This window comes from Helianthus annuus, chromosome 16 (genome assembly GCF_002127325.2).
Source record: "Helianthus annuus cultivar XRQ/B chromosome 16, HanXRQr2.0-SUNRISE, whole genome shotgun sequence".
In the NCBI taxonomy this organism is placed as follows: Eukaryota; Viridiplantae; Streptophyta; class Magnoliopsida; order Asterales; family Asteraceae; genus Helianthus; species Helianthus annuus.
The window spans coordinates 96,872,815-96,889,884 of record NC_035448.2 but is presented as its reverse complement, the minus strand read 5'-3'; the positions used below and the strand labels follow the sequence as shown (position 1 = coordinate 96,889,884).

Genomic DNA, 17,070 nt, shown 5'->3' with positions numbered 1-17,070 from the left:
GACTTGTCTTTCTTATTTTAGTCCCTACGTGGTCAATGTTATTTCTTTAAAGACCTGTTTAGGGCATTATTGTAATTTTTAGGACTTATTATGAAGTTTCCTTTTTGAAATTACATTTGGCATCAAACATATACATATATATTAAAATCACAAATTAAAAATATCAAATTTAATTTTAATTGATTTGCCATTAAATTTAAAAAAAAAAAATCTTAAAGGTATAACCTAGCCTATGTGTCATTAAGACATGGCCATAACGGTAGAACCTTTTTAAGATAATAAATCCTTGTTAACACCTAAGAACGTGTTAGCACTCTTGACAAGTGTGGTTCGAGAAAATCACACTAGTCATCCTTATATTGGATTCTTCCAATTCCTTATCTAGCCTAATGATCTAGAAATCATGGCTTAAATCATCAAATAAGGTGATCATATTATAAACATCCATTAGTGATGAAATGCCTACGGGCTATACCTATTGTCCTAAAAGACAAAAGACAGTTGTAGTATATGACTCCCTGTGAAGAAAAGTAATGAACTATGTTCAAACTTTAATGCCTCGATCCTATAAAGATCATGGCTCATAAATTCAAAACTGTCCTCATGTCAAAGCCTTTTTGTGCCATTTTAATATCCTTAATAGTTTATAACTGGATTAACTATAATGAAAATTTTAAAATAAATATGATTATCAAATTAGCCAAATATGGTCTATTTATACCATGATTAATGAATCATCGAAAATGATGATTCCATAATAGACTTCTAAACAAATTATTGTCAATTGTTTTATAGAAAACAAGCTTCAGTATGCCTGAATCAGACGAAGTTAACAGTCATCCCAATATGAGGAATGACAATACAAGAATGAATCTAACGGGTGCAGATTTACAAGCAATGATAGATAATGCTGTCACTCGAGCCATTGACAGACAGTTCAAAGAACCAAATGGTACTCGCACTAGGACCCAATCTGTACCTCATACAAAACCACCTTCCAAAACACATACATCTCATAAGGACGATTCACATCATTCGTCGAATCAGAAGAGTATCCCATCCAAACAAATTGTGCTTAATCAAGAGCCACGTGTCAAGACATGCTCTTACAAATACTTTGTCTCTTGCAAACCAAGGGACTTCACAGGCGAAAAAGGAGCCATTGACTGTATGGCATGGCTTGATAAGATGGATACTGTAGTAGATATTAGTGGTTGTGCGGAACAGGATATTGTAAAGTTTGTTTCACAATCGTTTAAAGGAGAAGCATTGGCATGGTGGAGATCGTTGATCCAAGCCACGGGGAAAATCCTGCTTTATAACTTGTCTTGGGAACAATTTGTGGCACTGATCAAGGAAAACTTCTGTCCTCAGCATGAGGTAGAAAAGATTGAAACAGACTTCTTGACTCTGGTCATGAAGAATTCGGACTGTCAGGCGTATGTGACGAGTTTCAACACCATGTCTTGTTTGGTTCCCTATTTGGTCACACCGGAACCAAAGCGCATAGCGCGTTTTATTGGAGGCCTGGCACCAGAAATCAAAGGAAATGTTAAAGCATCCAGGCCTACCACTTATAGGTCCGTGGTAGACTTGTCCTTATCCCTCACTTTAGATGCAATCAGGAATAAGTCTGTTAAGACTTCTGATGAGGGAAAGAGGAAAAGAGAAGAGGAGAGCTCTCATCGTTCTGACAAGATGAAAAAGGGGAATTCCGAGCATAAGAAAGGTTCTGAGTTCAAGAAAAACTCGAGTCAGTCTGATAACAGACCCAAGTGCAGGAACTGCAGAAAGCGTCATTCTGGAAAGTGTACGATCGACCCACATGCTAAACTTTATGGAATTTGCAAGACCAAGGGTCACAAGACTTTAGAATGCAAGGAGCTAAAGAACGCAACTTGTTACAACTGTAACGAGAAAGGGCATATCAAAACCAACTGCCTAAAACTTGCAAAGAAGCCTGAAGAGGCCAAAAATTCAAACGCACGAGTCTTCCAGATGAATGCTCAGTAGGCAGTATAGAATGATAATGTTATAACAGGTACTTTCCTCATCAATGATGTATATGCTAGAGTTTTATTTGATTATGGTGCAGATAAGTCTTTTGTAGACAATAAATTTTGTAAACTGTTAAATCTGCCTGTTAAAACTCTAAGCATAAAATATGAAGTAGAATTAGCCGATGGTACCATAGAGACTGCTTCAACAATTATAGACGGATGTTTTATATCCATTAGGAATCACTCTTTTCCACTATCTTTGCTTCCGTTGAAATTGGCAGGATTCGATATAGTGATAGGCATGGATTGGTTATCTTTTAATGAAGCCCAAATTGTATGTGATAAGAAGCAAGTTGTCATTAAGACCCCTATGGTGAGCCACTTATAATTCAGGGAGATACGCATTATAGTTTGCCTAAACAAGTATCTATGCTTAAAGTATCAAAGTGTTTGAAGAAAGGTTGTGTCATTTACATGGCACAGGTGACTGTAGATGAGCCAAAGCCCAAGATTGCAGATATTCCTGTCATTTCTGAATATTCAAAAGTTTTTCCTGAAGAATTACCTGGTTTACCTCCAGACAGGCAAGTGGAATTCAGAATCGATATCATTCCTAGAGCAGCACCAGTTGCGAGAGCACCTTATCGGTTGGCGCCGACTGAAATGAAAGAACTAAGAACACAGTTGGATGATTTATTAGAAAAGGGTTTTATTAGACCTAGCTCGTCCCCTTGGGGAGTGCCGATTCTATTTGTAAAGAAGAAGGATGGATCAATGCGTCTATGCATTGATTATCGTGAGCTGAACAAAGTTACAATCAAGAACCGATATCCATTACCCAGGATCGACGACCTGTTCGATCAACTTCAAGGGGCAAGTTACTTTTCAAAGATCGATTTGAGATCAGGATATCATCAGCTGAAGGTCAGAACCGAAAATGTGAACAAGATTGCATTCAGAACACGATATGGCCACTATGAGTTCTTAGTGATGCCTTTCGGGCTCACTAATGCACCTGCAGCATTCATGGATCTCATGAATCACGTTTGCAAGCCGTATCTAGACAAGTTTATCATTGTCTTTATCGATGACATACTTATTTATTCAAAGAGTCAAGCCGATCATGAAAAGCATCTCCGGTGTATTCTTGAACTTCTGCAACAAGAGAAGCTTTATGCAAAGTTCTCTAAATGTGAATTCTGGCTCCGTAAAGTCCAATTTCTTGGGCATGTAGTGAGTGAGCGTGGTATCCAGGTGGATCCCGCTAAGATTGAGGCGATTATGAATTGGCAAGCACAAAAAACACCTACAGAGATTCGCAGCTTCTTGGGTCTAGTAGGATACTACAGACGTTTCATTGAAAACTTTTCTAGGATTGCTGCACCTTTGACTTCGTTAACCCGCAAGAATGTAAAGTTTGACTGGGGTCCCAAGCAACAAGAATCTTTTGAGATCCTCAAGCAGAAATTAAGCAATGCTCCAGTGTTGACAGTGCCAGAAGGGATTGAAGAGCTTGTTGTGTACTGGGACGCATCGCACACCGGTATGGGTTGTGTACTCATGGAGAGAGGCAAAGCCATTGCCTATGCTTCACGACAATTAAAGGTGCACGAAAAGAACAACACCACCCATGATTTGGAATTGGGTGCCGTTGTATTTGCACTAAAACTTTGGAGGCATTATCTATATGGAACCAAGTGTGTAATCTATTCAGACGATAAAATCCTTTAACACTTGTTTGACCAGAAGGATCTTAACATGAGGCAGCGTCGTTGTATGGAGACTTTGAATGATTATGATTGCAAAATTCGCTACCATCCGGGCAAAGCGAATGTTGTTGCTGATGCTTTAAGCAGAAAGGAAAGGATTAAACCAATAAGGATCAACGCTAAAAGCATTGAACTAAAGAACAACTTGAATGAAAGGTTGTTAGATGCTCAAAAGGAAGCTGTTTTGGAAACTAACTTTCCGAATGAGAAGTTAGGTGTAACTGCTGATCGATTGTCTTATGGCAAGGATGAAATCCTTAGCTTAAATGGTCGAATCTGGGTTCCAATCCATGGAGGACTTAGAGATGTGATCCTTCAGGAAACTCATAGTTCAAAATATTCAGTCCATCCAGGCAGTGATAAGATGTACCAGGATTTAAAGGCAAATTATTGGTGGATAGGTTTGAAGAAATCTATAGCCACTTATGTGGCTAAATGTCTGACATGCGCACAGGTTAAAGCCGAGCATCAAAAGCCGTCGGGTTTACTGCAATAGCCTGAACTTCCCACTTGGAAGTGGGAAATGGTAACTATGGATTTCATTACCAAGTTACCAAGGACGAAACATGGGAATGATACGATTTAGGTTATAGTCGACAGGCTGACCAAGTCAGCTCACTTCTTGCCTATTAAAGAAACGCACAGCTCTGATAAGCTAGCTCAACTGCACATGGATGAGATAGTATCTCTCCACGGAGTGCCAGTATCTATTATCTCTGATAGGGATACAAGATACACATCTCATTTTTTGATAAGCTTTCAGCAATCTTTGGCACTCGTTTAAATTTCAGCACTGCTTATCATCCTCAGACAGATGGGAAAGCGAGCGTACGATTCAAACGCTGGAGGATATGCTCAGGGCTTGTGTTATTGACTTAGGTGGAAGTTGGGATGACCATCTTCCTTTGATTGAATTTTCATACAATAATATTTATCATTCGAGTATCCAAGCAACGCCTTTTGAGGCTTTGTATGGAAGGAAGTGCAGAACGCCAGTTTGTTGGGCGGAAGTTGGAAAAACCCAACTGTCAGAAAAGCTACGCGGATAAAAGGCGTAAACCTCTGAAATTCGAGGTAGGTGATAAAGGGCTATTCCAAGTGTCACCCTGGAAAGGGGTGATGCGTTTCACCAAAAAGGGCAAGCTGAGCCCAAGGTACATAGGACCATTCGAGATCGTCGAATGTGTTGGAACTGTAGCCTACAAGCTAAATCTACTAGAAGAGCTTAGTGGAATACATAATGTATTCCACATCTGCAATTTAAAGAAATGTCTAGCCGATAATCGCTAGCAATGTCGCATAAGGATGTGTAGATTGACGAGAGCTTGAAGTTTATCGAAAAACCTTTGTCGATCGAGGATCAACAGGTTAAAAAGCTTCGAAGAAAGAGTGTGCCAATTGTAAAGGTAAAATGGGATGCCCGTAGAGGCCTAGAATACACGTGGGAGGTTGAATCCACGATGAAACAGAAATACCCTCATTTATTTCAGTAAATCTCGAGGTCGAGATTTCTTTTAAGGGGGTGAGGATGTAACACCTCGCAAAATCATGTCCAATATAATAAAGACACGTGTCATGGACTTTAAACGTGTAATGAATTGATTTCGAGGGACTAAAGTTGACAAACGAAGAAAGTATGTATGTGAAAGGATCCAAAGTGTCAACATTTGAAAACTATGCCTTTCAATAACCCTACACGATATTTATACTCTTAAACGAATAAATTGTGAAACGTATGAAGCCGTTTGAGAAAGAAAGTGAAAGTTTACAAGACGCGGAGGTTAAACGTGTCAACATGTTAAATTACTACCTCTGAGTGACCTTTTAACGAACCTGAGGCTTTGTAGCAATTGATTATACTCTCAAGATCAAGTGACGAAAAATTCAGGAGGTTTCGATATCTTTTGATATTAAATACGTTAACTTTCATGAATAAAGGGTTAAAAGTGTCAACGAGGCAAAACTAGTGTTTTCGGTTATCGTTCAACGAAACCGGACCTAACGGTGTTTAGTTTTATCCTAAAGATCACCCAAATACAAACTTTATGGGTTAAACGTGATTGAAATAGAAGTTTTTACGATTTAAAAGGGCTAGGGGTTGAATCTGTCAAGTTGAAACTTGAGATGTTGGTCCCCCCTAGGTGTCGCGCTGCTCGACCTCAAAACAAGTGTGCCGTCGTGCGACGCGATGGCGTGATTTTTACAGAACTCCTGCACAGATGCAGGTTTGCATGCATCTATGGGTCTTTGTGGTTTTCAAAACCATTTTAGACACCTGTAATGATCTCTTAAGTGCCCTAACACCTGTAATGATCTGGTGATGGCCTCTTGTAGTATAAATAGGGGCTTGGTGTTGCTTCATTCATTGCAGAAGTTCAAATTTCTTACTCTCACAATTTCTAAAGTTTTGGAGCATTCTCTGGAGCATCCTAAGCATTAAGGAAGCTCTCTTAAGTCTAATCTTCGTGCTAAGGACCATTGTAAGCGTTCTTAGCTCCTGTAGTTAAGTTTTATTACCTTAATGACCGAAAGTCAAAGATATCGTAATGATACTTTGACTTTGTGATTAATCACTAACGGTCCAGCCATTATTCGAATCGAAAGTGGCTATGTGTTGGTAATTAAGTAGGTGATAAACCCTTAAAATGGCACCTTCTAATTATCACATTATCTCAGTCAATTGTCGGGTCAAAGTACTTAACAGAAAAGTCAAACGAGTCAGTTTTTATAAAATAATTCATAACTGATAATGTAGAAGCTATAAAATACATTTTATCACTTAAATAACTTGGTAAATAATATAAGAACATGTTTAGGCATGTTCAACCCGACAATTCTGAGTATTAGGCTCGGTTCGCAAACGGAAGTCGCAAAAGTAGACTTTTGCTTTGACTTTCAGTTCAGACCCGAATTAGCTTAGTTTAGTTATGCCTTAGGGTTCCTTTGTGACCATAATATATGTTAGTATGACCCTCTGAGGTCATACTACATGGTCCTTAGAAATCTGAGATCATTTGCATGTTTCCGTTAAATGCTTAAAAATTGACCATTATGCCCTTATGTTATAAAAACGAGATTTTTGAAAATGTGAGAGGACAAAAAGCTTTATTACTGATATATAAGTATGTACTAATAATTTGAGATCCGTTTCTGGTCTCAAATAAGAGCTATGCAAGATATCGTAAAACAAAACTTTTTGTTAATTAAATTGCATTTTTGGCATAAATCATATTTAAACCCAATTTTTGGCACCAAACTTGCTATCCACTGTTATGATATAATATTTTGGGATTTTTGGAAATTTTTGTCAAATTTTATACTGACCATAACATAGAGTTCTTGTGTAAATTCGATAGTGACGATAATGCCCTTTTCATTAATAAAATGAGTTTTACATATCATTTTGATACCAAACCTTTTCCTACTGATTTCATATGTTAAATAAAATATTTCTAACATTCAAGACTGATCAAAACTTCAAAATTTTATAAACATCTCAAATATCGTCAAATACCGACTTTTACGCAAATTAGGCGTATAGTATGGTTTAATACCATATTTAACGCCTAAGACTTGTTACCTACTGATTTTATAAATAAATTTTTATACATTAAGAGTAAGTATAAATCTTGAACTCAGACTTCCAAATTTGACCTTAAAAGCATATGTGAAATGACCAAAATGCCCCTACGGTGCATAGTTTGGCCATAAATGATAAACGTCACATATGTATGATATGATATATTACTGATGTAACTTGATGAAATAAATATTTTTACTGAATATTTTAGACTAGAACCTCAGTTTGCTATTGAACTTCTTTTATAAACTTTAATATGACCAAAATACCCTTACGAGGCTTAAATTGGTTTTAAATTCGTTTTGGGCATAATGGAAGATATCCTATTGATATCACAACATATTTTAAGCATAATAACTTATGGAACTTGTACATGACTCATTCGGTTACCCGTTATGCATATACACGTTCGGTACAGTTTATGTAACTAGTTTGCTTAAATTAGCCGAAACGGGTCAAACCTTATCATTTTTACTTCAAAATACAGAATGTATTTAGTTTACCCATTTTATACAAGTCTTCATACTTGTTGGGTCTAAATCACATTCTAATCTGGACACCGCTTAATCTTGCGTTTTGTACTGTAAACCTTTGTTTAAGTAACCGGTCTATGTTAAAACTTAAATAAGACCCGTTAGGAATCTAATAGGTTATTAAAACCTTCGTTCCAGATTGAGAGCCCTGGTAGAAGTACTTGCACTTGCTAATTAGAATATACGACTTAGTAAAAATTACATATAGCTCAAGTAAATACTTTTAACTTATTTTCTCTTATACAGGCTTGGGATACGGTAATTATTACCGCTTGGTCGGGTGTAGAAACATTTTAATCGAATATGGTTAAATTGTATAATCCCGTTTTAATCAGTGTTGCTTGATAACAAATAACATTAGGGGTTAACGACCGTGTCCTGGATATCCTTGGCTCATTCAAAAAGCGGGAATGGCCATGACTTAAGAATGGGATGTAGGAATACACCTGTTTGTTGCGTATGTAAAAGATATACTCAATCGTGAGGGAGCTTCTTGTGAGTTTATATTTGTGGTGTGTCGATTAATCTTGTTCGGCTTTTATACCGGCCCTAAATTTGGACAAATATGTAAATCTGATACAAGATTGTTAATAATATAATTGTCCCAAGTTATAAAATGTTTGTGCCTTGTGCATTTAAACCAATTTTCATAAATGCTTTCTAAAGAGTCGGTTAATTGTATTTACCAGTGTAAACTAACGTATTTTTCCAAAAAGACTAAGTGACAGGTACCGTACGTAATTGGCTGGGAGCTCGGGGCGTTAATAAAGAATCTTGCAAGTTCTGAATGTCTAAAGTTTGTTGAACAATATTTAAATTTCTGTTTTAAGATCCGCCTGTGGATCCATATACAACCGTTTGTATAATATTTAATTATACTTTTAAATTTCAGTTTGTAATATTATTTTCATCCAAGACTTCCGCTGTGCATTAAACTGTATACATTTGACTATGACGATATCAACTACGTCACGATACTCCCCGACGGGCCCACCGGTAATACGTGGAAATATCGGGGTGTGACAGGTTGGTATCAGAGCCAACATTGAGTGAATTAAACACTAGCCTTTTGTGTTTAATCTCAATGACACAGTTTGCACATTCCTTGACTTTCAAGTCTAGGCAAATGACTTAGGATTAATCCTAATCTTAATTTTTTTTCTTTTGTTTGTTTCTTTTGTTTGTTTTGACAGGATTACAAGCAATCATGCCATCTAGAGTGAGAGGATGTGGAGGACGAGGAAAAGCACTGATCTTGACTAAGAACGATCACGAAGCTGGGCCATCTCACCGGCGCACACCATCCACATCACTCGGATCGAGTCCTCATGAATACTGGAGGACATACCTTGAGACCGCGAGACGCTCTGTCTCGCTTAGCTCCTCACCATCTTATCATCATTCCTTTGGGCCACAGTAGGAGGACGAACCCATCGACTCTCACCATTCTTATATTCCTCTACAACGATCGGATTCACACCATTCCTTCCAGAACCCGACACCTTACTTTCAAAGTCGGTTCAACCCGATGAACCAGATTGAAGAACCAGAGGGTCAAAACCCTTTGGCACTGGCTGACCATTTTCCGGAGTATCAAAACATGGATGTGGACGAAGATCCAGATCCTGAAATGCCGCCATCTGGGACGCCGACGCACCCCATTGAAATTTCTAGCAGGATCATCCTTTCATGGTTTGCCTTATAGGGGCCCACCGGTAATACGTGAAAATATCAGGGTGTGACAATCGTACTGTATGGTCACATTGTATCATGAAACATAATTGAAAGGAAACCTTTGTGTTTGGTTATGGGATTTCCATGCTCTTCATATATTGTTGAATGATTTGAGACACCTTGTGAAAGCATGCATAGTTGGGATTCCCACTGGTTTCTTCCGATGGAATCTCCCGCGAAACTATACGTCCATTTCGGCTTCTTTCCAGAAAATCTCGTGCATCAAATCTGTTTTTTACAGATTGCAATATTCAGTTACAATTTTGTGATCTTTTATACTAAATCATCTGTTATATTGATGCAAACACATGGAAAACAGGTTCAGTTGTTGACACAAGTAAATATACATTGAACTTACATGGTTTCATTCGGGTATTTCAAGTCATGTACAGCACCCTCGATGGCATATAGTGCCATTTTCTTCACCTGCCATAAAACCAACTATTTTGTAACATATCAATTATTAGTGTATATAAGCATGCCATAAAACCAATTATTTTGTAACAAATCAATTATAGTTTATTAATGTATATAAACATCCAGAACAGATTTTTGTTTACCTCCAGTTTATCTTCCTTTGCCCTATGATTTTTGGGTAGAACACGGCGCCACCTGTCCAAACGACAGCCATCCCAAAAAATCAAGGAAATAATCAAATAGTCAGTTGTTCAAGTAATTTTATTTCGTATAATACCATACCGCCAACTCTAGGAACGACACTGATTTTTGCAGAGACGGTTGTTTTTTCTTCACCCAAACGAATCGGAACCAATAGTTGACTATATAAGATGAAAAGGGATGATACATCGATTGAGGATTTTGAAATTAGGGTTTCCACATAGAAGATCCGTGTGCAAACACGGGTGGTTTCTTAGAAAACCATGCATAACACATATTAATAGAAAGTATACATAGGTATATAGATATTGTACCAAAATGTGTTATCTATTATAGCTAAAAGACAACTATAAACATAGATTATCGGTTAATATATCAGTTACATACGATTCTTTCCATTCTCTTATCCAAAAAAGCGCGTATCCACCCATTGACAATGTAAACTGTTTACCCAAAAAGACAATATAAACTGTTTATAGACATAAGTACATATAAAAGATGTCTAACAAAACTTAATAGAATTTGAATACAACTTAAGTTTCAACAAACATTAACTACAAACACACAATCACCTGCCTCAACAACTTTCAGCAAAGCTAAATCAAGGAATCAACAGACTTTAGAAATCAGCAGATCTTTATTCTCTCATCAACCTGTCACACCCTAACCGACGGCGGAAACAACAGGGCGCGGCACTGAGCGAAACAGATTCTCTAGGAGAATCCATAACAACTATAATTACCAAATATTTAATGTCATGTCCCATACCATAACATATAAAGTAAAACAGTTATTACAGACATAGTTTCTCAAAGACAATTAAATTGTTTCAGCAACTCAGATTTAAATGTGACGTTTCTAGACCTCCTAACTTGATTCCATAACAGCAAGCATTGCATAGCATAGCATCCTAAACACCTGTCACATACGTTAAAATAAAGTCAATACACATAGTGTAAATGTGAGCATACACGTTTAATAGCATATAGTAGCGAAAGCGATTTACGCATAACTAGCATGTAACACGTAGAAATGTAAAGCATGTAAGCTATCGACAATGAAATATGCACAGATGTGACTGCGAGTTGTAGAATGTGCAACACACATCACCACTGTGATATGTGAAGAAAAGCCCTTAACAACCCCTGTCCACGACAGGTGCTGAGTCCAAACTATAGTACTATCGTTGCTAAGGTGTTAGGTAACAATCATTGTGTAAACATAACATACAAGCATTCATCGAATAACACGTATAACATGCGAGAGCAGTTGGCGTATAAAAAGTGTTTGCGTTGTGTGATCGATGTGATTTGATATAGGTAACGTATGTAACACCCAAAAGTGCGTAAAGCAAAAAGGGATCGAGTATACTCATAGTTCGTGTTTAATAAATAAACACAAGCTTGGATTGAAGGGAACGCTTGACAACTAGCTTGATAAGAGAACGATAGCATAAGCATTGAACAGCGTGTTAAACAGCGTGCCGGGGAGATGAATGACGAATGGTGATCCGATCAGATGACCGTCCGGACGGATGACCATTCGGTCGGAGGGTCATTCGATGGAATGAAAGTGTTTGTGAAATGTTTGAACTTTGAAGTTTTTGTTGTAGCATTTTGAAAAGTGTGAAAGGTTTCTAAATGTCAGGTCATCCGGTCACATGGTCATCTGGACGGATGACCGTTTGGTCGGATGGCCGTTCGTTTGAAACTGATAATCTTGAAGTTTTTTGTAAAATAGTTTAAGTGTTGAGATCACTAGTCACCTGGTCGAATAGTCGTTCGGGCGGATGGTGGTCCGATCGTACGGCTATCCGATTGAGTAACCTGTTCGCTTGAAAAACCTGTAAAATCAGTTAAGTCAAAAGTTTTGCGGTTTAACCGAGCCGGTATGATAATGTGTTAAACAATGGAAACCACACCAGGCTTAGCTCATCCGCTCTGACGGGAATCACCCCGTTCGATTCGAACCAACTGTTCTTGACGGAGTTTCATATTCAACCCGGAAATCAGTCGTCTCTTTGGTAGAATCCGTTCTCAGATCGGTTCTCCACTAGAGGAGGTGTAGAACACCCGAACGAGTCCAGATTCCATCAATGCTTGATAAAGTGAAGGATGTTTGAAGAAAAGTTTGAAACACTTGAAAAATGTTTAGATTTAGTTGAAATCAGTGTAAAAACGAGTAGAAATCCATCAGATCTGAACCGTTCTTGATGAGATGAGGTCACACTTCAATGTTCATAAGAACTCCATGATGACGTCACCCTAGAACAACCCAAATCAGATGATTTCACGGTGAAAAGTTGTGATTTGATGGAGAAGATGATGAGAAAGTGTGCAATGAGGAAGAAAGTACAAGATTTAGGGTGAAAACTTACAAGGATCGTGAGGAATCGAGAGAAAATAGGCTGAGAGTGCACGGGTCGGAGGGAGCTGTCACATCAATGAACAGTGATGTGAAAGGAGGGGTATTTATAGTGTGAGAGGTGAAAGGCGGTGGAGGTTTAAGTGGGTCGGACGGCCTTTCGATCGGATGGCCATCCGATCGGATGGTCATCCGGTCGGATGACCATTCGATCGAATGGTTGTTCGATCAGATGGCGCGTGCGAGTTAGTTTCCGACTTCCGTTTCGTGTGTTGAGCGTTGCGTTTTAGCGAGTTGCGAGCAAGCGATGCGATAGTATTAACCCATAGTTACACAAATAATATAACTAACACATAACATCTTAAAAGTACATAAGTTCGCGTGTAGCGTCTGCGTCGAGATTGTGTTGCGATGGAGTTGTGATTGCGTTTTCGAATAACATCCCAAAACATAAATAAACATGCACAAGTAACACATAATAGCACATACACATATAACCATACCAATAACAATAATTGCGATTGCGATGCGATAGCGATGTGATAGCGTTAAGTAGAATAGCCTTTAGTTACGTTTATCGCATTGTTACTTCACATATTAAATAAATGGTAAACTACAGTAGCGTTAACTAAAGTATCGAGTATCGAGGTGCGAGAGTACAGGCAATAATCAAGAAATGATAGATCTGACCGTTGACATTTCTTGGCTTTGACTTGTACTTTGACTTCAAAAGTCGGGTTGTTACACAACCTTTCCCGGATTTGCCCTTTGAATTGGAGCTCAAAATCCAAGGAATCAGTATCATCTTCATCCCTATCAAGCTGAAGGTGAAAAAGATCCTGGAGGTCAACTGGATTCAGACCAAGTGCATTCTCCCTTGATATCTTTTCAACACTACCATAAGACTTGATCAAAGTCAATTCATGGGTCTGTTTTTCAGACTTCCACTTTAGTATTTTTGGGTCTGATGGGTTTCTTGGGAGAAGTTTTATTTGAGAAGAGTTTGGCGATTGAGGCCTGCTTGCCAACTTCTGAAGTGTTTGAGCAACTTGAGCTTGTAATTGCAACGAAGCATCATCCAATCCATATAGTAACTGATTTCTGATAGACACTTTTCTGATTTCAGCTTCTCTCTTTTCATCTTCCTCATAAATCAATTGTTGTCTTTTTCTTTGGTTCAAGGCAGCGATGGATACATCTACTGATGAGAACAACTTTTTAGATGTAATGGTCTGCCGACGTCTAACAGTGGTTTCATCTTTGTATACTGGCTTTTTAGGAAGGGATGGATCTGTCTTTATTCGTTCTTCTAGCTTATTGTAAGCTCGATCAATATACTGCCTAGACCATTTTTCAATTTTTCTAGCAGTCCCATACTTAGCTACTACAAGTTCTGCCCTCATTCTCTTGTACTTCAACATTTCATCCACTTCAACCTTTTTGTATTGTTTCCAGTTGGGAGCAGTTTTTTGCATTTGAGGATCTTTATTTATCTTTTCAATTCTATTAACTTCCTCTTTAAGAGCTTCAAGGGGTCAATCTTTGAAATCAGACCTGTAGGCTTCGAAGGGCTTGGTATCCATGATACTATTCAAGAAATCATTCCTTAATGTCTTTTGTAGCTCAGCATTTGGTGACAGATTTGACATTTTCTGACTCGGGTCTCTAGCAAAATCTTCTAACTTCTTGACTTGACTAAGCCAATGTTGCATACGACCTGATAAGTTGGTGTCTCCTAGCCCTTTACTCTCTTATTTTGCCTGATATTCTGCTTGCTTGCCCTTTAGCTTCAGATATTCATCAATATTCTTTGGAGTTTCGAATCCATGAAGAGATGGGAAGGTTCTTTTGGATGGATCATCCTCTGTGTAAAATTGACTCATTTCATCTTGAACTACAAGCAGCTCCAGAGGGAAATTTACTACCAATGGGTTGATTTTTGTTGATGGGGTGGAATTAATGGCTTGGGTGAAGTTTGAATGAATGGAGTAGCTGATAACGGAATTGGTGTGGGTATATCTTTTTCTTCCTTCTCTTCTTCATGCACCATGAATTTTCTCTTTCTTGTGTAAACAGATTTTGGAGAAGGAGGAGTTTGGGAAGAAGAACGTGCTATGAGTGTAAGGGTTGATTATGATGGGAATTGAAATTGGGTAGAATCAGTGGATTGACTAACAACTGTTGAAACAACTAGTGTCTCAACCGCTGTTGTCTTAACATCTGTTGAAGCATTTGTTGCTTCAACAATTGTTTCAGTGGAGGTTGGTAGTGGTGATGAGGATTTTGTATTCTGCTTTTTGACAGGTGGTTTTTTCTGGTGAGAGTTTTGGTTTAGGTGTATCAAAATCTGGCTTCTTAGGTTCAGCAGTTGTTTTAAGTTTCGCAGCAGTGGTTGGTTTTTCTGGTGGTGATATTGGTTTAGGAAATATGACAATAGGAGATTTGTTATGTTTGTGTGATTTTCTTCTATTTGAGGTTCCAATGTTGAGCACTTCGTCTTCCTCTTTTGTATCCTTCCTCTTCTTCTTTCGTTCAATCTCCTTATCTGTTTGTTTATTAAGGGTATCATTAATTCCCTTTTTCTTACTAGTATCAGATTTTCCAGAAGATTTTGAAGAAGTTTGCTTGGCAGGCTTTAGATTTAGTTTTGGCTGATTCCTTGGTGTTGGTTTGCCAAAGTTTTTCATGGAATCCTTTTCCCTTTTTTCAGCATCATCTTCATTGTCTTTTTCAAACACAGGTGCAGGGGTAGTACCAGTTAACTTTGCAATGCATTCTTTTATGCCCTTGATGTCAGCATGTGTGTCTTTGTATCTTGCTTCAACCATAACTCTAATTAGCTTCATGTGGGAATTAAGTTGAATCTCAGCCAGTTCCCTTTGAGCTGTAAGAATGGGTTGTATTGAATTCCAAAGCTCTTGGCATAACTGCTGATGAGAAGGTCGACTTTTGAAAGCATCCACCAACTGCTTCAATTGATCTTTCATATCAGCAACAATTGTTTCCAAGTTGGATATCCTCTCTATCAAATCCTGGTATTTTAATCCATCACCTAACTTAATAGGATCATCTGAATTCCCACCAGAGGTGGTTGTATTTGCTTTTGAAAGAGGAAGTATCTCCAAATTTTCATTAGCAGATGCCCCTTGTTCTTGGTTATGGGGACTTCCCTCTGCATCAATGGTTACCTTAGTGATCTCACCAGTGGTTAACTTAAACTCACCAGTGGATACCTTGGTAGACACAACAGTGGTTGCCTTCAAGGGAGTCTGACTGATGAAACTACTGTCCAAATGTAAATTAGTGGATTTGACATTAGTGGTAGCTGCTCCACTTGAAATACCATCAAGAATTTGCTGAAATTCAAGAGGTGTAGCCTCCTCAACTGTTTCTGGGTTAGCTAATTGAATAGGTTCAGACACAGCTATTGTTGAAGTTAAACTCTCAGTAAAGTGTTCGTGGGAGTGACTGCTATGAGTCTGAATGTCAATAGCTTGAAGCAATGTTACAAACTTTGGTGGAATAGAAGATGAAGAGATTGCTATCGAAAGAGACATTGCCCCGGTAGAAGGGCTTTTAAGCATACTCTCATATGAGGGTATGACATCATATTGTGGTGTCCCTATGAATACACATGTTCCTTTTGTGAGGAATCATGAGGAGTTTGGTTTAAGGGTTGAGATCTTTCCACATGTTGTGAGGAAGTAGCAACAGTGGTTTGTAGTGACATCTGTGTTGTCACAGGGTTAACCTCTGGGATCTCATCTTCAAGAGGACCCGTTTTTGTGGTTTCGGTGGGCTTTTTGGATTTTGTTTTGGTCTTTTTGGGTTTTGTTGGTGGGGGTTTCATAGCAGTGGTTGTAGTGCTGTGATCACCAACAGCAGTGGGCTCAGCAATAGAGGTTTGAGGAGCAGTTGTGGACTCATCTAAAATTTCCTCATTCCCCTCTACTTCAGTTTTGGAAACATCTGACTCTTTAGCCATAAGGCGAGTAAAAGTTTCAGATGTTAGACTATTCATTTTAAAAGCTTTACCTTTTTCAAAAGCTTTTTGAGAAACATGTTTTTGCATGTAGTAGCTTAATAGTCTAGGAAACATAAGAAAAAGCAGCAGTTTTCCCCTTTTTAATGTTTTTTAAATTTGCAACTAAATCAGTAAACAGTGCCTGGGAGTAGTTAAAATCAGTATTTGTCAAAATTGCATACCCCAATGACTGAATTTTCAAAGGTATTTCATTAAAATAAGTAGTTTTATTTGAGAGACAGATTAAGAGAGTATGGAACAGGAATTTCATTGGTGGTGGAAAATTACCTTTAAACATAGTTGCCTTATTCAACTGTCCATCATATCCCCTCTCAATCAACTCTGTTTAAATCTCATTTTTCGGGAAAGATGTCTTACCTGCCAAGTCGTTTACCCCAAATGTTGTTGATATGGTAGTGGGGGTAATAGCAACCGATTCACCTCCGAC

General features: G+C 38.2%; 1 protein-coding gene across 1 annotated transcript; it reads right to left on the bottom strand.

Moving 5' to 3' along the window:
• Positions 1-14,850: 14,850 nt before the first annotated feature.
• On the bottom strand, positions 14,851-16,583 carry LOC118488220 (actin-binding protein-like). The gene is made up of 2 exons (XM_035985458.1): positions 16,350-16,583; positions 14,851-15,630 (listed from the first exon to the last, which is right to left on the bottom strand). Exons 1-2 carry the CDS (start codon positions 16,581-16,583, stop codon positions 14,851-14,853), a joined length of 1,014 nt encoding a protein of 337 aa, XP_035841351.1.
• Positions 16,584-17,070: the final 487 nt, after the last annotated feature.